The sequence below is a fragment of the Melampsora larici-populina genome, assembly GCF_000204055.1.
Source record: "Melampsora larici-populina 98AG31 unplaced genomic scaffold MELLAscaffold_22, whole genome shotgun sequence".
NCBI classification, from domain to species: domain Eukaryota; kingdom Fungi; phylum Basidiomycota; class Pucciniomycetes; order Pucciniales; family Melampsoraceae; genus Melampsora; species Melampsora laricis-populina.
The window spans coordinates 387,751-411,408 of NW_006768786.1; the positions used below are offsets into that span (position 1 = coordinate 387,751).

General features: G+C 42.0%; 5 protein-coding genes across 5 annotated transcripts; 1 reads left to right on the forward strand and 4 right to left on the reverse strand.

Moving 5' to 3' along the window:
• Nucleotides 1-2,397: 2,397 nt before the first annotated feature.
• On the reverse strand, nt 2,398-4,337 carry MELLADRAFT_107194 (uncharacterized protein; the record flags this gene model as incomplete). The annotated part of the gene is made up of 4 exons (XM_007410906.1): nt 2,398-2,440; nt 2,468-2,507; nt 2,601-3,513; nt 3,591-4,337. The coding sequence occupies 4 exons, from the start codon at nt 4,335-4,337 to the stop codon at nt 2,398-2,400; spliced, it is 1,743 nt and encodes a 580-aa protein (XP_007410968.1).
• A 306-nt stretch (nt 4,338-4,643) lies between these two features.
• Nucleotides 4,644-8,592, reverse strand: MELLADRAFT_116691 (uncharacterized protein; the record flags this gene model as incomplete). Its single annotated transcript, XM_007410905.1, has 3 exons — nt 4,644-6,326; nt 6,388-6,547; nt 6,618-8,592. 3 exons carry the CDS (start codon nt 8,551-8,553, stop codon nt 5,267-5,269), a joined length of 3,156 nt encoding a protein of 1,051 aa, XP_007410967.1.
• A 3,163-nt stretch (nt 8,593-11,755) lies between these two features.
• On the forward strand, nt 11,756-12,600 carry MELLADRAFT_107196 (uncharacterized protein; the record flags this gene model as incomplete). The annotated part of the gene is made up of 4 exons (XM_007410753.1): nt 11,756-11,852; nt 12,105-12,248; nt 12,340-12,483; nt 12,536-12,600. The coding sequence occupies 4 exons, from the start codon at nt 11,756-11,758 to the stop codon at nt 12,598-12,600; spliced, it is 450 nt and encodes a 149-aa protein (XP_007410815.1).
• A 5,857-nt stretch (nt 12,601-18,457) lies between these two features.
• On the reverse strand, nt 18,458-19,290 carry MELLADRAFT_63790 (uncharacterized protein; the record flags this gene model as incomplete). The annotated part of the gene is made up of 5 exons (XM_007410904.1): nt 18,458-18,547; nt 18,614-18,763; nt 18,845-18,910; nt 18,978-18,995; nt 19,096-19,290. 5 exons carry the CDS (start codon nt 19,288-19,290, stop codon nt 18,458-18,460), a joined length of 519 nt encoding a protein of 172 aa, XP_007410966.1.
• A 1,197-nt stretch (nt 19,291-20,487) lies between these two features.
• Nucleotides 20,488-23,042, reverse strand: MELLADRAFT_43686 (uncharacterized protein; the record flags this gene model as incomplete). The annotated part of the gene is made up of 9 exons (XM_007410903.1): nt 20,488-21,085; nt 21,165-21,299; nt 21,385-21,502; nt 21,568-21,785; nt 21,862-21,934; nt 22,066-22,393; nt 22,469-22,603; nt 22,678-22,739; nt 22,813-23,042. The coding sequence occupies 9 exons, from the start codon at nt 22,857-22,859 to the stop codon at nt 21,062-21,064; spliced, it is 1,140 nt and encodes a 379-aa protein (XP_007410965.1).
• Nucleotides 23,043-23,658: the final 616 nt, after the last annotated feature.

Sequence of the window (23,658 nt, forward strand, 5' to 3'; positions counted from 1 at the left end):
ATAAAGTCTATCTGATGAAAGAAGCAGTGAACAAAGAAGTCTAACCTTGAGGAGCCAAATCAGTCATTAAAACCTTGGCTACATTGACTTTATGATTCTGTTGGAATTAATTCATTACAAATTTCATCAACTGATGAATCTTCATCACTAGAGTGTTCTTTACCTGATGGTTGGATTAAAGAAATTGATAGACTAGCAAGAGGATTTCAAGTAAATCAAATCACTCATCAAACAAGCTTTGAGTTTCCTCAAATGGAAGAAATTGATGTAAAACCAATTTTATCTAAATGTATGAAGCAAACACAATTACTTTCTAAAACCTCAATATTACCTCTTTTTCTTGCTGATCTTCATAGAGAAGAAGAACAATAGAAGATGATCAACTACAACCCTGGTCAACGTTCAGTCCATTTTAGGAGATCACAATACACAAGACATTGGTTTGGTAAAATTGAAATGTGACTGCGTTGACGGATCTGTACACCACAGAGGGGTCCTGACGGAATATGCCTAAACTGTCAGCCGTACTGGCCAATGGCCTGCTTACTGGCTGGTTGGTAGGTTTGCACAGGGCGGCCATTGCTCACACTCAAGGCAAGCTAGCAAACCTATGGCAAACCTGGGGCAAACAAGATCCACAATTGACAAAAGTTGTGGACCTAGTCACCACAAATTTGCTCAATTGACAGGGGGAAAAATAGAAGCTCACATAGATGTGAGCAGCGGGTACCTTCCTGATAACTCCAAAAATGTTTCAATTTCCTTCAGATTCTTTCAATTCACCATTTTGGTGGTGCCAACATGCTCAGACTGTAATACTTAGGTATTGCTTGAGTTTGCTAAAGCTTGCTCATCTTCATCTTGGATGAGCATCTCTTGAGCATGGATGAGTGCTCAGGACCCAGCTGACACATCACTGTATACTCAGAATCACCTTCAGAAGGATCCAAAGGATGTCACTCAGTATTGGCTGAGGGGATGCTCAGTTCAGCACAGCTGCTCACCTAGTTTCCAGTGGCATTCCTGGGATCAGAAATATCCAAAAGATGTCACTGAGTATTGGCTGAGGGGCCGCACAGTTCAACTCAGCTGCTCACCTAGTCCTCAGTGCCATTCCTGGGATCAGAATCATCCAAAGGGATGGTTCCCATTGTGTTTTTCACATTTGGTTGGGTCTCTCACCGCTCAATCACATTTGGTCACTTGACTGTGCAGGCTGAGCATTGGAGGGCCTGAGATGACCTGAGCAGATGAGCTAGCCCTCCCTCAAGCTTCTTGGCTAAGGGATAAAGCCTGAGGAAGGCCTAACTCATCTGCTCAGGCCATGCTGACCATTTGATCAGATGATGAGCTGAAAGAAGACTGGAGGAGAATTGGAAGAAAATTGGAAAAAAAACTGGAAAAAGAACTTGGGGAAACCTCCAAACTTTCTCTGCTCACATCTATGTGAGCTTCTATCTTTCCCCCTGTGATTGCAGATTCCCGTGGTGAGAGCCCTTACAATTTGGTTCAGAATGAACCCAGAAACCTGGTGCTCTTCCAGGTATCTGAATGGGATATGTCATGCCACTTTAGGTTTGATTTGAGTACAGTCATTAACCCACAACATAAAAGCTACATAATTGTAGTAGTAAAGAGAAATGAAATAAACCATTTGTAAAAGATCATGGATGTGAAATGAATAACATGTAACTAGAATATTTACTTCAACACAAATATGGTCATTCTAGAGAATTGATAGGCTTATCTTGATAGAGAGTTATGATTTTGCTTATCATGGCCTCTTGAGCAGAAGGTGAGACTGGAAACAGTCTACTCATGGATAGATGGATAAGCACACCAAGAATCACATCATAGGGCTTCACATTCTCAAGGTCCATAGACTTTCTTAGCCTGTGCAGCACTGCCGGCAGCAGCAACATCGGTACAAGGCATAATGCAAGATATAAAATAGAAATCTGGGTGATCTCAACCCCCGGTACTAAAGTCAGTGTCGACCAATAAACCCTGACTTTGTATCTATTCAAATCATTTTTGTGTTTGATGCAATTGAATCTAGAATTGAAATCAGTTGCAATTTTGCAATTTCAAATGGAGATAGGATAGTTTTTAAGTTCTGTTCGAAGAGCTACGTAAACTGAGAAGAACCTTACATTTTTGATAAGAGTGTCGAAAGAATATTCATCAATGTATGAACACAGACAAGCATTTTGTTTTTTCATTGTTTCGTGCCAAAACAATTTGTGTCAGGATCACATTCAAATTGCTAAAGATCTCGTAATCAGTCAAACAGAACTATATTTTGTTTGTTATTGAATCCTAAAAGAAAGAATCAAAAAAATGTCAAGAGTACTTCAAAGACTTAATCTTCGTACATTTATTAAGGAAGATGATCACTTACGTTGAAAAGAAATCACGTCGATGAGGTCGAGGTACTCCTCTACAGGAAGTCAAATCCAAAACGCACAAATTTGGACAATTTTGAATTATGAATTTAAGTCCTTCACCTGCAAGGGTTAAAAAACCCGAAATGGATCATAAGCAAGTGAACATCGTTTTTTGAAAGTAAGAAAAAGTCCGACAAACAAAAAAGGATTTACTTGTGATCTTTGTGTCCTGTAAAAACAAACTTTCTAGAGCTGTACAAGTTGCTATAGCTAATTTTGATTCATCTGATACATCTGTTTTATTTAGTATCAGAGTAGTAAGACGAGGCGATGAGATTGAATCTTCTTGAATCTGACTTTCATCGTCAGAATCTTCAATAGATGCCGAGTCTTCAGAAAAAGGGTTTAAACCCAAATTCAGAGTGTTGTTCCCAAGACGTGTTACGTCACTCAGATCTAATTCGAAACATCTTCTTCCAATCAGTCGTATAAACCGAGCCAACGGATCCTTGTTATTAGAATACATAGAATTTTTAGCAAGATCAATATTTCCACGAAGGTAAATGTTCCTCAAGCCTTCGAGTTTATAGATAGATGGAATTAATTTATTTAGTCTAGCCGAATCCAAAGCCAAAAGATCATCTAGTGGAATGGTAAATCCATTAGGAGGTGGAGGGTTACCCATAAATCCCATCTTAAGTGTATGAAATCTATTCCTAATCTCTTCTGGTTGTGATGCAAATGTATCAAAAAAATCTACTAAACTATCTATAGGTCCTGATGAATGTGCTGTGGAGTGAGACCAAGATAAGATTGAAAGTCCCGAGATGACTAATTTGGTCAGTTTGCATGGACTTAGTGCGAGAGAGGGTAGAGATGAAGTCCCTAAAGAACTATCTACACGAAATAGAGCCATTCGAAGGACATCTAATGCTTCAACTTTTGTATAAGAGATATCAAGCCGTTCGAGCGTAGGAGCGCAAAGGTTTAAGAATCGACCCAATCCAGTAGCTGATACCAAAGTAGATTTCAATTTGAGGTTCTTCAATTTTGAAAGAGGAATATGCCGCGTTTCGTTTGCAAGTTCAGTTGCTTTATCGATAAGTTTAAAAATTTCTTTGTCTTTCTGTGAAATTTGATCGAAATTTTTACAAGACCTCAGCTTGAAAGCTATGAAACATGGTGAATGGTACGATAGCCCACCAATGAGTTCACGTTGGATAACTTCAATGTTTCCAGATTAGGACAACGACCAAGCAGAACAGATAGACCATCTGTGGTGACAGCTGTTAAATTGAGATTGATATATTGCATTCGATCTTCCGATGTTTCCGCCACGGCTTTTACTACTTCGTCTCCTAACTTAACACAACCGGACAAGTTAAGGTGCTGAAGGTTGGTGAGCTCTCGTAAAGATTTCGCGAGTGACTTTCCATCTAAATCAGTTTGCTTTGAGAGGTTAATCGTGGTCAAATGTATACAAGTTCGCAGTTCGGTAACAAACTCTCTCGGTATTTTTACAGCGTTGCAAATGAATTCGGTGATATTCGTTCCAAAGAAAAGGTTGATGATGTTTTTGGGTACGAAGGAAGGCACAGAGGGCTGAGTGACGAGATGGAACAGCCGTTGTAATAAGTGAGTTGGTAACTTTTTAATCAGTTCGATATTGGCGTCACATTCATATGTTTTCTGGCCAGTTTTTTTATCTAAGAATAATTCTTGAAAAGACTGTGCAATAGTTAATAGACATAAGCTCGTAAGTCGAGGGATAGCATGGGGCTTTGAAGGATACGGTCTGGTTGAGAGATGATTAACACCTGATTCTAATTGATGTTCAGCTGTTGCCAATCGACCTGATGAATCTTGAAGTGCTAAACGCGTTCGCTTCGAAGCTATTGGACCGTATCCATTGATTGAGAATGCTTTGATGGACCTTTTCTTAGGTGGCATTGTGTGATTGGTAAAGTGTTGGTGTGAATTTAAGTTGCATCCTCGATTGGAAGTTCTTGAACGCAAAAAGATGGTTGAAACTCAATACTTCAAGATAAAACTTTGAACCCTCTCAGACCTCTCAGTCTCAAATATTGAAATACAGCACTTCCCCATTCAGAAAAAAAACAAGCAACCTTCATAATTTTGATTGGCAACGAGAGAAGCAAACAAACTTGGGTCCTTGATTTGCCATCTTCAACCTCCCCAAAAGTATCTTCATACCCAGATTTAGAATGCTTGCAAACAATGATCTCAGTTATTGCTCGAGTTCAACGAAGTATACTTTTCATTCAGGGCAAGATGTGCAGTACTTTACACTTATGCAGCATGTTACACAAGATTTCCAATTCCCCTAGTCAGGAATTATCGTATGACTATAGTCTGCTGCAAGGTACATCATGGCGAAATATGGACTTTGTTCAGGCGTCTATATAACCCTAAGATGATCTATACCAAAGAGACAAGTTGAGATATTTCCAAGAAGTCTGCGTTAGCGTGCCAGAAACTTGAGAGAAAAGTGACTCATCAAGCATGAACAGGCAATGGTGCAGGGGATCTATATCTGTCAATTTGACGACCCATATCTTCAGGTCGATGTTTGGAGCGACCTTGTGCAAATATGAAACAGTTGATCACAGGTAGACTAAGAAATTGATGGCGACAACACCCTACACACTGAATTTGACCACTCTTCCGAAAAACCACTGGTGCTAAAAATTGCAGTAAAAATACATTTTGCTGGCTAAAACCTGGTTGCTCTACAAGAATACGAGTTGTGAAAAGAAGTAATATCAAATAGATTTCATCTCATGAAAGCCTTTACTCAATTTTAAACATGACTCTGAGATAAGGTCTGATCGGCTCAAGCACAGATGCAATAATGAAGTTCATAGTTCGTCTGCTCCGATCAACCAACCCACTCCACTCGTGAACTTGTTACTCAATGCTGTTGTGATCCGATCAGCGCCAACCGCAAGACCATCTTCTCCTACTAGATTCGCTAAGGGTTGTGAAAGAATAGAGCGATCATGAGAGGGAGTTGAGCTCCTTGTATGATCACTAGATGAGCGGTCTGTTTCTGATTGGAGGTCAGCGTGACCAAACGTTGAGCTGGGTATCGATCCTCCCGAAGATAAGATGGGTGAGTTTCGTGATTTGAATGGGAACAAGGCAGCTGCTTTGCCCAGTGTCTTGCTGGCTGCTCGAATCGCAAGATCTCCGGTTAAACTCGAAGCCGAATTTGCGAGATTGACAGCAGAGCTCATTCTCGATTCTGGCCGGCTAGGTGTATTGATGGTGTTGTTGCCAAGTTGCCATGATCCCGCAGAGATAAGTGGTGGTCTTCCCTCAACCGCAACTTCCTTGCTGATCAAGTCCTCTGCTTCGAGATCACGCCACTTGGCGAGCAAGCCTGAGATCTGATCAGCAGGGCATAAAATGATCGCATGGCCCAAGAGTCTCGATCTCTTCTCAGCATCCAAACCCTGAAGACTCATGTCTGAAGATGTGCCCAATCTAGCACATGTATTCCAAACAACATCCGATGCACTTTTTAACTTTTCTATCGGTTCTAATTTTCGAGGGCGTTTCTTCATGGTTTCCAACGTGCTGACCATACGATGGCAGGTTTCATTGGCAGTATTAAAATCCCGCATGGATATAGCAGAATCAACGATAGATGCAAGTGCCTTGATCTGGGAAAAGATGTCGTCGCGAAATCCGAGCTTCTTTACAAGATCTAAGATCATATCTTGATGTTTGTATGCATCTTCATTAGTTGAAAGCAGCTGATCTATCAGATCGAGTTTGTTTGCTTTCAAGCGGATTTGTATTGGTGTCATCAAAACGCCAGGCTGAGACGCGAGCTTGAAGGACGTGAGCCGACTGGTGGCTTCGATAAAGTCGCGCTCGGTCTGAATTCGGGGCGTCGGTTCTGCAGCAGTGAGACTAATGAAACAAGACGCATTAGTCTAGTGACGGTAAAAAGAATTTGAAAGGACCTTCGCACCATTCCATGGCAAGTTTCATCTCACCGACATTCTGGTTCCCCGACTCAGCATTATCATAGTACTCGCGCGACGCGGATATGACCAAGTCTTCTTTTACCTGAGGTGTCAGCGAGTGTCCACTAGTTGAAGAGGAGAACAAGGCTTTGGCTAACTTGAACTCTGTTACCAGTAATCTATGTCAGCTTTCCACAACAACTCGCGCTTAAACACATGGACGATAAGTACTGACTTCCGGATGTTAAGAGGCCAGAGAAAAACAATCTGATGATGTGAACTTCATCTAATGCATCAAACACTCGGCCAGGTTTGGAAAGCTCAATCATTCCTTCCAACAAGACTTCCCACTCTTCTTCGCTCTCCATCTCAAGCCCTCCTTCTTGACGTGCCATTCTAGTCGCTAACTTCTCTTGTTCCAAGCACTTGCCTTGAAACTTGACTATTAGATCTTTCAACTTGACCGGTACGTTCCATCGAGCAAGTACTTCAGCGGTCGTCAGATGGTGATCCAAGCTGTCTAAGATGGCCGAGAGGGTGCCAGCTGATGCTTTCGTCAAAGCTGCGTATAGTTGGTGAGTAAGATCATTGCCATTTTTAGAAACTTCCAGGTTGCTGAAAAGTTCCTGCAAATATTCCGAGGGCCGGAAGCTTTTGGGCATCGGTTCAGCATCAGGAAAAGCTGGCATGCACTCAAAGACTTTGTTCATAAGACTCCATTGATCCAGCTTTGAGCTCGTATATAAACATGCGATTGCGACACGGGCTAATTCCTCATTGTCTTTGATAAATCGCTCTGGAAGTTTTCGAGTTGGTGAACTTGACTCAATAAGGGCGACTAGGTTGGGCAAGTCATCAGCCCTGCCCAGTGCCCAGAACCGGATCGCATCCGGAATGGTGGTCTCGAACTCGGATGCTGAGCTACGAGCGATTCGACTCTCCATGACGCCAAGATAAGGCAAAACGAGCCGGTTGATATTTCCCACTAGAGTTTGTGGGGTTGACCCACGCAAGTACGCCTCGACTACTTCATTTAATGATTTGCTGCGCCATTCATCGAGATTCCATTGATGATATGTATGATCTGGTGCCTCATAAAGCAACTTGCTGAAGAGACTCAAATCTTCTGCCATACTTTCGAGACCAGGAACACCCAAAGAAGCACCATGCTGAACAAGTTCAATAGCTGTGTCAATATGACCTGTATACTTTTCAATAACATCAACTCGTGTATGGTACCACTGTGTCAGCTGTTCATCAGAATGCGATTCAGGGTATTTTGGTCGTCCTTGGAAAAAGTTCCGGATCGCATCATCTGGATTCAGTCGTGGAAGCGGTTGTTTCGATGTATTGCGTGGTAGGATCTCGATCAAATCACTGCCGTATTCCGGATCGGAAGGTTGAGCATGCAACGGTATCTGATCACATATATCTATATAATCAAGATGACACTGCTCGGCGATGATTCGAGTTTGGCGAAGTTTGAGCTCTGACGCAAAGCTCAAGGCGAGGTATCGAAGGTTTTGAATGAGAAATTCTGAGAATGAAGGAAGTTCGAGTTCAGCTTGCGAAGTGATCTGAAGTTCTGGCGCGAGATCGAGATCCAACTCTCCCCATGCATCTTGTGCAACTTCTGACGCATTGTCTGCACCCGCCTGGCGAGACGTTTGGGTTACCGGCGAAGAGTACTTGTCTACCTCATACAATTGAGCGTACAATCTCCATCGCCAAGATCTTTCATATGCCAGCCACCTAGCTTCACACGCTTCCCGCACCTCCTTCGATCCTTCAATCGAATCCTTAAGCTTTTGTTCTACGTCATCGCCATCGAGTTGTTCAACCATATTACGGAGCCATTCAAGCAAAGGTATTTCGTCTTTGAAGACTTTCCTCATCCATGATTCGGTTGCCTCTAAACCTACTTCGTTGAGATGCTTCTGAGTTGTGCTAGCGATCGATGATGATTGGCAAGAGAGAACTGCTTGTGCCGTCCACATTGGGTCCTTGGAAAGCAGCTGTTGTAACACGTCTGAAGGAATCTCTCGGCCAGCAGCTAGACATGTGGAAACTTGGTGTTTGAATAGGTAGCAAGGGTCCAAAGAAAGCGATTGGGCGATCGACTGAGCTTGAGACCAATCTTGACGTTCAATAGCTAAAGTAAGGTTGTCCATTTTGATTTGGAGACTGTTGCTTGATTCGGTGTCGCCGTCATGATCGTTTCAAGACACCTTGCAATCCGGCCCGTAGCAGATTAGGCATCCGAGTACCGCCAGAACACCCGCGGCCCTGAGCAACAGAATAATGCCCGAGGGTTCAGTTTGATGCAGAATCAACCATAAAATGGAGCTACATATCTTGATTGACAAAATCTCTAACTTAACACAAGTCCCAATTCTCGCAGGGGCTTTCTTACCTTCGCAAGCTCGGTGCCCTGGAGAGGGACTTGCGAATTATCGGCTGTTTTTGGTGTACCAGCAGGGCCTTTTGGGTCCCTGCTCTTCTACAATCTTGCATCTTCTGTAGTTTGTGCAATACACAATTTCTGGAGAGAGCAAAATCTGTAGGACATTCAGATGAACAACTTCGGTTTTTGAACAAAGTTCATCGATTGACTATTGATCCTCTTGGAAGAGAAAGAAGAATGTGTTATTTAGATCGTTTGTAAATTTTGTTTTAAAGGTACAGTCACGAAATTTCAAATTTCAAAATCTTTCTTTCATTTTTGAGAGAGCTCAGAGTGAGATACAAGAAATCTGAATAGACAGATCTGAAGGCAGTGGTCACAAGTATCTCCAGTTCAAATGAGCACGGGGGTTGCTTGAGAGGAAGTGGGTGTTTTTTTGTTTTGAAAAAACCTCTCCGCCAAACTTTCATTTTAAAGGCCCTGCCAACACACTGGGGAAGGCCGATAATTCCTAAGTCCCTCTCCCAGACACCGAGCTTGTGAGGAAAAAGTGTCTGGACCAGAGGGACTTAGATAAGTTAGACAAAATCTGTAGATTGGGAGGTGGTTCATTTGTGTGTTGTGCAAGTGCACTTCCTGCTCCTTTTCCAGAGAAAGATTACTTGTGCCAGCCTTCCCATACTCTTCCTAAAAATCTCTTCAAAAACCAAAAGGCTGAATGGTGCCCTAATTTGAATCATCAAACACATACAACACAGACAGTTACCTAGACTCATCTACAGCCTGATCCAGTTTGGCCACAGCCCTGGTCCTGGTCCAAAATGCTGATGAGTGGTGACTGACTATGTGTAGGGCTGTTTTTGTCATAATCAGCCAAAAAGAGTTGTCCTAGACACATAATTAGAGCATCTGCAATGATCCACCTATTTTTCAGGGGCTTGCACATCTACACAGCCCCCATCTTCAGGATGGGGGTGCAGCCTTTAGAAAAAGGTGTGCCCTGGCATGTTTATGCAGAAAGTGGGCGCGTCTACTGGCGCGTTAGGCGCCGCCTCTCACAGTGCCAGATGAAAAAAAAATCAAAAAAATTGAACTGACATGGATTTGAGATTGATTTGAGATTGGATTGAGGTGGACATACTCACTGGCAGGCCAAGTGAGTAGTAAAAAGACACTGTGCTTACATGTCACCTGATGATTATTCCATCATATTTTGGATGAACTTGATGTCTACTATCATCAATGAATGTACATATGTTGGTTGTGTTGAAGCATCTTGAGTATAGTTTTAAGATAACTCTACTCTAAACCCCTCTAAAGACACCTTTGAATCTATTGAGGTGTTACCACTGCTCATTCATCAGATATCTGGTCTTCTTGACATGGCAGCAATGCAGGAAAGAAACAAACATATATATTTTGAGAAGCTACACAGGTATAGCGCATCAATCAAGGTCAAAAGCAGATACTTTGATACTGTTGCTACTTCCAGTGGCAGCGAGGACGTTGATCGAGGATGTTGATTGGATTCGAACTCTGGAGGCATCCACCAGCAGAGTAGAAAAGGACATCGGTCTCGTCTACAAGTTCTCAGTTGATTTGGTTTTGCTGGAGATGCACTTGCCTTCTAGAGGTTCCTGATTTAACTAAGTGCCTCTCGGCGAGAGAGCCTGCAAGATGGATGTTTCTGGTTTTGGATTGCATTTCTACAGTCAAGTGGAGACGAAATGGAATCTGCGCAAATTCGAGAGTCTCGAGGCACCGAATACACCTCTCTGAGGCATGAAACTTGCGCCTGAGAAGTACCTAGCAGTGGCGGTGATCGATTGGATAACACAGGCAAGAGGCACCAGGAGCGACGAGGTCGTTGAAGATACATATGGTACGAACATGCATGCATTGACATAAGACAGATTGAGAGTGAGAAAACAAGGTGAGAAGTGTGGATTGATGAACGTAAAAGGATCCTTCCAAGATGATCAAGCCTCTGATTCCAACCTTCAAATCAAATGAACGAGTTAGAGGTTGGGGTTCAGAACGTCCAAGATGCACTCCTTAAAGTAACAAGGTGGGTGATGGCGAGCGCAAGATACCATGGCATCGGGCACGAGTTAAAAGAAACCAAGCCCGTGCTGAGAGGTAATTCGTCCATCGGTAGCTTCATCATGCTTCAGAGTTTGAAAACTCGGAAGGATCAATGTGGGAACTGCTGGGGTGACGATTGGGTTGCGTTTAAATAGTGCTTGCCGGCTACCACAAGTCGGCCTATGAGACTGCGCCCACACCACATGTAAAATTTGCATGTATATATGTAATAATATATTGCATTAGGGGTATGACCCGGCCCTGAAGTGTCAGGGCCGGCCCCGGGGCCGATTCAGGCCCGGCCTCGGCCACGCAATACTCAAGGATGCTGCCGGGCAGCACCGGGCAGGCCCTGGCTCGGACCATCCCCTTGAAAGCGTGTTTGAGAGCTCGGGAAGGATGCTTGATGACGTCAATTTTTCCAAAAGATTGCCTCCATAAAGATTTTTTGCGACGGCCCCGGCCCCGAGTAGCCCTGTACCGGGGCCTTTTTTGCTATTCCCAGGCTGGACTTGAGGCCCCGGGCTCGGCCTCGACCTCACCTAGAAAACGCTCGGGCACACTCGGCCGGTCAGGGCCAGGGCCGGGTCATAGCCCTATATTGCATACATACTACATACAAGTCGGTTCTGGTTACAGGTGCATATGTACCTATGTAGTTCTCCTACCCGTACGTGGCAAGGCCGGCCTGGCGAGTCCTGGCGGCGCGACCATGCCAGATCTGCTTGAGGTCATCTCACGTGTTATTCTCCTTCTTTATCGAACCGACTCAGAATTGAAAGGTCTTGATCAGAATCGCATTGTCATAGACAATTGGTCAGGCCATCGGCTACAGAGCAGCACGTCTTTCAGGGTACAACGCTGGCCGTCCATCCAATTACATGATGAATACCAAACCCTCCAGCTCATCCAACAGGCTTGCACGCGACCGACTATACATGGGCTTTCTAGCCATGCATGCTGTAGCTACAGTTGTGATTGGTAAGTTGGAATGGCTTCCCCAATCGAAACATCCTTGAGGAAGTGGCGTGACTTACCAGAGGTTGGGTTGGGTTCGGTTACGTCTCTTGTCAACGTGTTGAAAGATATCCAGCCTGTGATGCCCCCAGCGATAATTCCTTCGGCCTTCAAAAAGCTCCTAAATTGTCAGTCAGTCCTATAGCGTGCGTTGACCTATAACCACACAACTTGAATACAAAGAGCTGACTCTTACAACTCAATTTGATCGCGCAGTCTACATCACCATCTCTAACGATCCATTGATGATGGGCGCTAGCTCAGGCACATCCAATCATTTATGGTTCCGTTGGTTACTTGCTCACGAGTTTATCTTCTTCCTTCCGACGTATTTCTTTGGAATCGTGGGTCTATGGAAAGGTCAGACATACTCACTTGCCAAAATCTGTATCAAAATGTATCTATAGTATCTTTCTTCAGGCACTCAATAAATTGCGTGAACCGCTCTTAGACGATTTAACTATTTACCCACTCCTTTTGGCCTATGGTGCAGCCGCATCAACCACCACCGCGACTTGTTTGATAGACCTTCTGTTCGGGTCACATGATAGTCACTTGACCCCTAAACAGTTACTGTTTCTTCTCAGTTCGTACGGTAAGCAGCTCTATATTTCCTCTTGCTCTGATCATGTTCATCGGCGCCGTAGGTAGTTCTGACGAGAATTTATACTCCCGACTTTATGCTGTCTCCATGCCTTGTCTTCAACCATAATCTGCTCGTGACCAAATCATCAGTGCCGTTCTTCTTACTACCCTTGATAATCCTCTTGGATATGTACTTTCGGATTTCTACTCTCTTAAGGGCTTCATCCCACAAATTGAAAAATCTATGAAGGAGCCGTGAGTCGGGGAAATTCAATCTTATAAAGTCACGGTTACTCTACGTGATATCCGCAAATTTGTACATCTCTCTTGGTAGCCAATGACACGAGCTTACTTGCATTGCTGATCACAAATGCCCACTGGTAACCATCAAGCAGAAAAGCCCTTTGAACATGATAGGTCATAATGTTGATCATAACTTTGTTCAAACCCCCTATCTATCGTGTTATGTATGTGCTGTGCTTACAAACTACATAGGTATTTACTGCAATAGCTGTGTACCAAGTAAGGAAATAGGGGGTTTCAAGTTGGCTTTTTTTGCGTATTTTTATGCTACAATAACTTGCCCATTGTTGTAAGATATGCATAAATGTTTTAAAGTGGGACACCTAAAAAATTAAAAATATGTTGGTTTTACAAAGATTTTTTTACAAACAACTTGCCTGGATTTATAAGATTATGCAAAAAAACCAAACTTGAACCCCCCTAATATATGATTTTTTTACTTCTTCCTGGAGCTCTCACAAACTTGCTCCAACTTCCAAGAAAGATAAAAATTAGCAAGCCGTACTGAAGACAGACTCAAAAGTATGCAATTGACACCTTTTTCTCAAACTCAAATTGCAAAAGATTCTTCATGGAATTCCGCTGCTTATTTTCCACATGATACATGTTGCAGAAGGCATTTCTTTGCTAGAGGGCTAAACTTTGATTGCCAGAATTGTTTTGGAAGCAAAGGCTAAGCAGCACATCCAAATATGCAAAGGTGATCTAGAGTTGGTAATTTTCCAGTCCAAAGCTTGTAAGGAGTTTTGTAGCCAATACGGGCTACAAAAATTTGCAAGGTAAACCCTGGTAGTTACCGCTACTCCCCAAAATTTGCTAGGTAGGATTGCATCTATGAGCATACAACGTGCTCTGTGGGGTCTGGTGCAATTACCACGCTCCAATATGGGGCTCTGTTGTGGTGTGTATGTAAGGGGCAGAGATATTGGAGGAAATGGAATTGTTGCGTAAATAGGAAGTAGATTTGCTTGATAGATACTCCTTGCCGTTATCATTAACAAGAAGTTGAATGGGCAACCCAAGTTTTTTCTTGACAAGGTGTTTGAATTGCATGAAAAAGGAGAAAGTTTCCAATTTATGCTTAATTATATACATATGTTTGTACTTAGTATATCCGTTGGTTTTGAAACAATAGCAACCAACATTCTGGAGAAATGTGACCACTGAGATCACTGTGGACCACTTCTAAGGGGGCAGGCGGACCAGGAACCAAAAGGAAAGTAATAGTGGATCTCAAAGTTGACCTGGTTTCAAAAAAACATGGTTGCCCCAGTTGCTTTTTGGCGGTAACTTTGTGTATCAACTTGACATTTGTTGACAACGCACAGCCAAAACTTCAACTGGGTCAACTGGTTTTTTTGAAACCAGGTCTACTTTGAGAGCCACCAATGGTGTTTACTAAATATGGATGAGGGGCATGTAGACAGAGGAGGCAGAGATGAATGAAACAGCATAGTCATGTAACAGTGATTCAATTGTCCTAGGCGCCTGTGTAGAAGGATTGACTTGGCAGAAGGAGAAGCTTTTCATGTAGATAGAGCTAGAAACTTGCCATGGGAGATGTTCAGGACAAAAATCCCATTAGTTATGGTCCCTTCAAGAATGGTGGTGTTTGAGGTCTTGATCTCAAACTTATGGTTGGCAGAGTTTATGAGTTTAAAAGCTTTTGCGAATGATTGAGACAAGCTGATCAAGTTGCTATTGAGGAATGTAACATGAAGGGCATTGGTAAAGGATAATTCAGAGTTGATGCCTTTGATGTGTTATGGTAAAAGAAGGTGTTAAGGTCAAGTACATCATGGGTCAAGTAGTAGGAAGGAAGAAGGGTGAACAGCAGGATTCAGGTTTCATGGAGAAGGTCATTGTAGGAATGAACTTACCACTTTGGGATCAGGAGTGTAGAGTTGAACTGGGAAGGTGTTACGTTGTGTTGAGCTTATTGACGCTTTGAGAACAGGTGTTACATTATATTCATTGATTCTTTGCGCCATGTTCCCTTTCGGGTTAGTTGTTACATTTGTCTGAATTTTTCTCTCGTTTCCATATCATCATTGTTTCCTCATATACCTGGCTTCTCTTGAGCTCTGAGTTTGTTCCTCACTGTTAGGAACGTGTCAACTCAGAGTAAGCCTTTTTCTCTTTTACATTAGTGTTCTAGTCTTTTTACTCACCTCCATCATTAGCCCTTCCGCTGCTTTTGATCCCTGCTCTGTTGCAGGTAAGAGTGTTGATTTACTCCGCTCCCAGTTTTCATCTTCAGTCCTTTGAGTCGTACAACTCACGACTAGACCTGTCTGTCCAGGTGAATTGTTGTTCTTTGCTACTAGTTTCTCTTTCTCTACATATTTCCTTCCTATGTCTTGGAAATATACCTCACCGTTAGGAACGTGTCAACTCAGACCCTTCCGCTGCTTTTGATCCCTGCTCTGTTGCAGGTAAGAGCGTCGATTTACTCCGCTCCCAGTTTTCATCTTCAGTCCTTTGAGTCGTACAACTCACAACTAGACCTGTCTGTCCAGGCTTCCTCTTTTTCACTCGATCACGTAGAATACCTTCCGTGTTGTGTAATTTCATGATGACATCCATACCCTTTCCAATGGCTTGGATGGAATTACCATCCACAAGGACACTCTTGGAGCATTCTGAGTAGGACTTGAAAGAAGCTTGGTGTTTGCACAATATAGTTATAGGTGTGCCACTGTCTAGTAAATTCAAAACTTTGTCCCATTTCTTCTGGACTGCACCAAGGAGAAAAGACATCATAGCGGGAGGACCAGGAGGGATGAGTAAGGTGTTGTTTGTCATCAAGCTAGAAATGGTGGAGGCTGTGTTGGTTCCAGATGAGAGACACACTCAGCTGTGTAAAGCTCCAAGTTCCACAAGAGAAGGATGTGGAAATGGAGCTGATGCTGAGTGTCTGGCTCTTACAGCAGTCCATTTGGCACTGCGTTGCAGTTGTGCCACGTAGGTGTGAGACAGCCTACAACAACAGGCACACTCTGTTAAAATCTGTCAGAGCAGGGAATGATAAAGTTCAGAACAGAAACTTTGAACTATCAAAATCCCACAAGTTTGAGTTAACTCACCTTTCACCCAAGAATTAGTTAGAAGATCTTGGATCAGTATTGATTCCATCACAATAGAATAAATCTAAAATATGAGAAATGAGAAACATAATGAAAATACCCACCTGTCAGAGTGGGGAATAAGAAAGTTCAGAACAGGGCCTGTGAACTATCCAAATCCCACAAGTTTGAGTCAACTTACCTTTCAACCAAAAACTAGTTAGAATATCTTGGATGAGGAATGTAGACTCAAAACTTTGCTGCTCTTTGAGGTTTAACAATGAAATTCTTAGTGATACATAGGTTTAATATGATGACAAATGAATTATAACACAACAAACATGACAACACTACATATGTTGATATTAATGTAAATGAGATATGTGATGATAACTATACAGTAAATTTTCTACCTTGTGAAATGTGATATGTGACAAGAACGGACCCTTATACTTCAACACACTCAAGTGAGAGTCTGTGTACATGCTGAGTTCAGGAGTGGGGTTTGGATTGGTAGTCATGGTGATGGTTTGGGTAGGTGTAGCTGGTATGGAGGTTGAAGTAGCAAGTTTTTCACTTGATTGCTGGTGGCTAAGTCTTTGGTAGGTGATTGATCTAGTTGATTGTTATTGTCAAATAGTAATTCAGGAGTGCTAGGTAGTTTCTCTCTTTTGGGAGGAGGGTCACTCATGGAGGTAAGTCAAGAATGTTTGTAGAGTAGATCTGGAATCATAACCTATAGAAGTTCATGTGTTGGAAGAGAACAAAAGATTCTCAGTAGCCTGTAAGAGAACACAAGTGCAATGCAAAAGAAGATGTACCTTTGGAAGAGCACAAAAGGTTCCCATTACTCTGTAAGAAAACACAAGTGCAATGGGAAAGACAATGTTCCTAATGGTACACAAAACAAATTTCAGAATGAATTTCTTTATCACCACACTACTACTATTGAGAACAAACATTTGGAAGAGCACAAAAAGCTCTCAGTATTCATGTAAGAGAACACAAGTGTGATGTAAAGAAGATGTACCTAATGCTACACAAACCTGTAAGAATAGATTAGAAAGATAACAGCTAGTTGTGAACAACATTCATTCTTCTAGTGAGTAGCTTGCATAAAACCAAGGTACAAATTTATAGATCAAGAAGCATACAAAATTCTATGATGTCAGAGAAGAAATGAAAGTGTGTCATAGGATATCTATAAAATCAGACCAAACTTCAGATTCCAGTCCTCAACCTGAGCTTAGAAACTATGTACAGTCCCCTCCAAGTGATTTACGTGATCATTCAATTTTTGCAGCGGCGCAGCCAGGGTTTGTCCTGAACCCAATGATTACAAATCCTAGGCGTGGGGACGTGTACTATGATATCAGAAATCAAGTTGAGGTGAAGTTTTTCTGGGTATAACCATCAGTCAATCTTGCTTTGATGATCAAAGAATTCTTAACAGAATGGCTTTATTCAGGTATAGAGAGACATCATTGTGACCATGAACTCCAAGAAGAAGATTTTGTCACTTCACCATAGATCAAACTGGGTTTCTACAAAGCGGAAAGGCACTACATGGTCAACTCACCAATGGGTAATGCCTCTTGGGGGATTTGATGTCTGGATTTGGCTTTGGTGTTTCTAATCTAAGTTCTGGTTTACATTCATAAGAATACAAAGAACCGTAGGTTTTCTGTGGCACAACTTATGAACCCCTACAAAGTTTTCTGCAGGTGGCATATACTGATGGAAAGCTGGCAATTATGACTCATATGGGCAGCTATCATGATAGCCCTACCAGAAGTGGGCACACATTAATCCACTTGATATCAAAGACACAATGAACCAGACACATACAGCCTAAGGGGATCTTCATCTCAGGAGCTCTTTACAATTTTGAACCTGCAACATATTTGTTGGTAGTGTGATCAATGCCATCCAACCTAAGTGAAGCCCCATTTGGAAGATCATTTTCAAGGGGTTATCCAAGTTGCAAGTAATTAATTTGTGCAGGACTGGTTTAGATTAAGACTTTCTGCAAGGTTTTTATGTGTAGAAGCTTTTGCAATAGCTGCATGTAAACCCAAGTCTGCAAGCTATTCATCCCAGCACCTGAGTTGGGAGCAAATAGTTTCATACATTCTTACATCACTATGTACCACAAGTATCTTACTTTGCTTTACTATATTCTTTAACACATCTGTTCCTGAGCACATCAGACAAATAGACTGTCAAAAAAGTCCAATAATTATCTGACAACAGATGCAAAGATACCTCCTTGATTCAGAATCTTTAGTCCTGTGTTTCAATCTTCAAAGCACAATTATGTGCATTGAAATCTATCTTGATGTATCAGGCCACATTGATTCTTTGGAACCAAGTTCAAAACTGAATCTATTCTCTTGATTTTTTTAACTATATTACATTTATTTTGATAGGCATTTCACAAGAAAAGAGAATCAAATTTGATCTCCTTGACTCCTAATCTAAGCTCAGAGAAACACCATATACTACAAGATTACAAGACTTTTTTTTGTTCTTTGACCATGTTTTTCTGCATGTACCATTACCAAGTAGCTAATTTCCACTTTGTTAAGCAAAGAATGATCAACAGAATGGCTTTATTCAGGTATAGAGTGTCATTATTGTAACCATGATTGCCAAGAAAGTGATTTGAATTTGACTTCCAAGCTCAGAAAAGCCACCCATAGCAGACTATGAAGAAACACCATATGTCAATATATAAATTTTCAGATAATAAGCTATTCATTATCAACTCACGGATGGATAACTTCCCTCGGGAGATTTGATGTCTGGCTTTGGTGGTTCTGCCTTTGGTGGTTCTGGCTTGGGTTCTGGCTTGGGTTCTGGCTTGGGTTCTGATTTACATGTTGGTTTACATGAACATTGGCATGTACACATTGAGTCGCCCTATAGGAAGAAGATGGCATCATTTGTATCATAAACAAAATACTGATACGTCAAGCAGCTATGCTCAAGATGATTACTTACTGACTCAAATTTTCCAGTACCCTCAGATTTCGATTTACTCTCGAGTTTTCCAGGACCATCAGTTTTCTGAACCCAAACCAAATGTGACATGAGTATATCTATCACATATTTGAGAAGGAAACAGATCACTTACTTCGGCACCTAAAGTTTTCTGAAGAATTCAAATAGAAAATAAATGACCATTGAAAGCATTTCAGTGATCTTATTTCTTATAAGACACGACAAAAGCTGAAGAGATTATATAATCTCACCGATCCAATACCCTCTAAGCCCGGCTTCTTAGCAGCTTCACCCTCTGTCTTTTTGGCGTCTTCACCTCCAAGTGGTTTGGCCCCCCCTGGTGGAGTAGCGACTCCTAGTGCAGATGACGGTTCCGCAGGTGCGGAAGTGATGGTAGAAAAAGAGATGGCCAATAACAGTAGCGTGAATTGAAAAGAGAGACGCATCTTTTATTGAATTTGGAGTTCAAAGTACAACTATTAACACTTTTGAACCTGAGAGTCTGTTTTTAGTTAGAAGTCTCAACGTAAAATGCTCTACGAAGAAATCAAGCTTGGTAATTCACAAAGAAGAAGACTAGTTATGAAGTTATTTGTAAAGAAAAAGATATGTGATGATCAGGACGGCTGAATTTCGAGATCATAGAAGCTCATCCTTATATAGACAGCCTTTCTCTCTGAGCTCGACATCGGACAATCCATCACCTACCCTGATGAAGCAAATGTTGACTGTAAAAGACCCGATCTCCCACTCCGGATTTGTTGAAGTCTTTGGGAATGATGACAACCGCAACTCTCTGGACCTTGGCCGCCTGGAGATCGTACCGGGTTATATTCGGTCAATCGGAAAGATAGTGTCTCCTCGAGGTTGATAGCTTTGGCTTCCTGGATACTTCATTCGAGCTCGTCTGTTACCAGAAGGGAGACAACACGAACTCTGCTTTGAGGCGAGGTTACCAATTCAGGGAAAAGCCACAAGGTTGGATGATTCAGTGAAACTTAGGTTGATGAATAATCATCAACGCTGACTCGCACAAGAACTCGATGTGACATATATCCAAACTCGTACCACCGATACACGGTTGTGAGTGATCAATGAGAGTTCACAAAGACAGAAAACACCTTCATCAGTGTGTGACTATGGGATTGTGGTTAAGCTAGCTTCAACATGACATGCACTCAAATGTATCTTATCGTCAGGGAGGGACATTGATAAGTTCAAGTCAAATTGAACTCGGCCAAACTTAGCCTTCAGTATTCATCCACATTGAAGGCAAAGAAAATCTCAAAAGACGCCCAGCCGGACTCTTCTGTCCAATAATGAACAAAATACTATGAGATTCATGGAAGTAACCTACTCTGACATGGACTCCCGGAAGAGTTTCAAATGGGCGTGCCTGAAAACTGGATCAGAGTCAATCTAAATCGTTTAAGGTGTACTTCTTGGCCTTCTGCGAGAAAGAATTGAGCTTGTTCAGTTAGTGTGATATGCAATTGAGCTATACACACTTTTTTGAAGGCTGCACGAGTTGGATATAGTTTGAGGGTTGAGAACATGAAGTGGGTTAAGCATCTCTTCACAAAGAACCCAATGCAGCAAGACACCCAAGGGGAAGAGCTCAGGGTGATCCATCAAACAAGATTAACTCAGGTGTCAAACCACAAATGATTGATTGAAATTGTTCATGTAACATCAATGACAAGAATGAAAGTCTAGCACATCAAATGAAATAAAAAGAAGGAGATCCAGGCAAAGTCATATAACCACATCTAAACGTCCATCTAAAAAATCCTCAAGATGCTATCATGATACAATTTTGAATAAAGATAGTCCCTGTGATTTGAAGTCCTGTAATTTTCCAATTGTTCTTTCATTAGGAAAAGAAAAACATAGATGAGATCAATTCAAGGCGGCTGTTCCGTTTGTTGGATTTCCTAAAAAAACAGCTAGCTAATCCCTTAAAGAAAATGAAATTTTTTCATAATGTCCTGTAATATCGAATATGTAACAAGATCCAAATACTATCATAAAGAGTATGAGGTCACTTTCAAAAAAATACAGTAGATGATCAAATAAGTCCAAATGCTTCCAAAAAGATGTGAAAATGATAAGAGAGAAATGAATGCAATAATGAATTAGAAGAGGGGTGATTTTAAGGATGCTTCTGAATTACGCATGTCTATCTTTACTTTTGGATTCATCCATCTTCACTTGGGACTAATTATGGTCGGCTGTGCGCGCCTGTGCTCCAAGAAAGATGTATAAGTCAACATGAGAAGTAGATGATAAACTGTAGGGATGAAAGAAGTATGAACTCAACTCCGACCAAGTCAGCTTCAACCATCTCTCTAACCAAGCTGTCAAAGGAGACTTTGCGTTTCCAACCCAATTCCTTTTCAGCCTTTGTAGGCATCCCATGCAATAGCTCCACCTCAGCTGGTCGGAAATACATCGGCTGGACACATGACCAAAGAGCACGTCAGTAAACATGTCATTCAGAAGGTCGCAGATCGAGTCGGGTTGAGGAGGAAGCAACTCACATCAACTCTGACAAGTACCTTACCAGACTTCGCATCCACTCCGGTTTCCTCTAAACTATCTGGCACACCCTCCCATTTGATCTCAGTCCCTACGACTGCAAATGCCTTCTCCACGAACCTACAAATGGAATTATTCTCAACTTAGTAGATCTTAAGAAAACAAGATCAACAAATATTGCTTACTCCCGGACCGGATGTGTTTCACCGGTAGCTAAAACATAATCTTCTGCTACATCTTGTTGTAACATTCTCCACATGCCTTCAACATAATCTTTGGCATGACCCCAATCTCTTTTGGCCGATAAGTTTCCAAGGTAAAGGCAAGACTGCAGACCTAAGCTGATCTCAGCCACTGCTCGTGTGATCTTACGAGTCACAAAGGTTCTTCCTCGTCTTGGAGACTGATGAACACAAAGAAAACACGCGCCGTGAGATCACCAGGATATAGATTATAGAGGATATATTGATACGACTTACCTCGTGATTGAAGAGAATTCCATTGCAAGCATACATATCGTAACTCTCACGATAGTTCTTTACGATCCAGAACCTGGAAGATAAATCAAATTAGAGGGAAAATGATCGATTGATCAGCTAAATCTCCCCCATCAAGGTATGTCCGGTTGTCAAAACCGATCGCGTAAACAAAGATGATTGAAAAAAAGACAAAAACAGTCGTACCCATAAAGTTTTGCAACACCATAGGGACTTCGAGGATAGAATGGAGTTTTTTCAGTTTGAGGAGTTTCAACCACTTTACCATAAAGTTCTGAAGTAGAAGCTTGATAGAATCTAACATGTCGAGTAAGACCACAAGTACGAATCGCATCAAGTAATCTCAAAGTACCAAGTCCATCCACATCACCAGTATATTCTGCCATATCAAATGACACTTTAACGTGTGATTGAGCAGCAAGATTGTATACTTCTGTTGGTTGGGTTTGGGAGATTATGTAAACGAGATTCGTCGTATCGGCCAAATCACCGTAATGGAGAACCATTTTGGGGCCTGTTTGTAAAAGATGAAGATCGGGGATTCATCAGCGATGCATGAACGAGGCATGAGTAACTCTGATTAACTTACGTTCGTGCACATCCTTGTAAAGATGTTCGATCCGACCAGTGTTGAAACTGGATGATCGGCGAATGATACCGTGTACCTCGTACCCTTTATCAAGAAGGAGCTCTGTGAGATAAGATCCATCTTGCCCAGTTATACCTGATTGAACACATAAGGTCAGTTCATTTCAGAGGTTTACAAGATGGGTAAACAAGATGGAAAAAGAAACAAACCAGTAATCAAGGCGACTTTGCGCTTGCGATACTCTTCAGGCGAGAAGTTGGAACCTAGGCTCCTATAAATAAGGTATGTGGTGCAAGTCAAGAGTTAGATAGATCACGAGAGATATGAAAGGCGAAGAGACTGACATTGGTTGACTGGCATTAGCAAGGGGATGGTGAGTGACTTGTGACATGGTAATGATTATGTTAGATGCTAAAGATGATAATGTTGAAGATAATGATAATGATGTTGTTGATGTTAATGTTAATGTATGATGATGTTGAGAATGATACAAATGGTGATGATGATGATGGTGGATGGTGGTAGTCCTGCTGTTGTTGGTTGTGGTGCCAGGTGAGGTGACGTGGTGACGTAGTGATGGTTTTGAGTTGGTGGTGATGGTGAGTTCGCGCACTAAAATTTGAAACTTAAATCTAAGATCACTTCATCAAATTGCCAGATTGAGCGCCTTCCTTACAAATGGTGGTACTCCCGCTCAGTCACGCCAAATCTCGATGTCTACCTCTCAGATGCTCAGGAGGATTCCCAAGTGGCGCTGCTATGCCACCCATGCGGATATAGATATGGGAGTTACGAGATCGTATTCTATCTTGATTGTTTTGCCGCCGCTACATACGCTTTCCTTTAACAATTGCCAGGGATTTGACGACGACGTGAGCTGTTGACAATTGTGAAGTGCATTACTGGTGCTCAGCCAAGTATTTCTAGCCCTTGAGAAGGCGTGACACCCTCTCCAATAATTCACAGTTGCCAACACAAATACAGTCAAACCGGAAAAGCTTGTCACCAATTCCCGCCAATTTCCTCGAGTTTGGCGGGCAAAATCGGTCAAGCTTTTGCGATTTGACTGTAAGTCTGCGGGTCCAAGTGTGTTGAAGCCAAGCTCGAACTTAAAGGACGCGCGATTAGAACTAAAGGCACACAAAAGATGTGTCATGAAGAGATATACTCATGGAAAAGCAACAGATTCA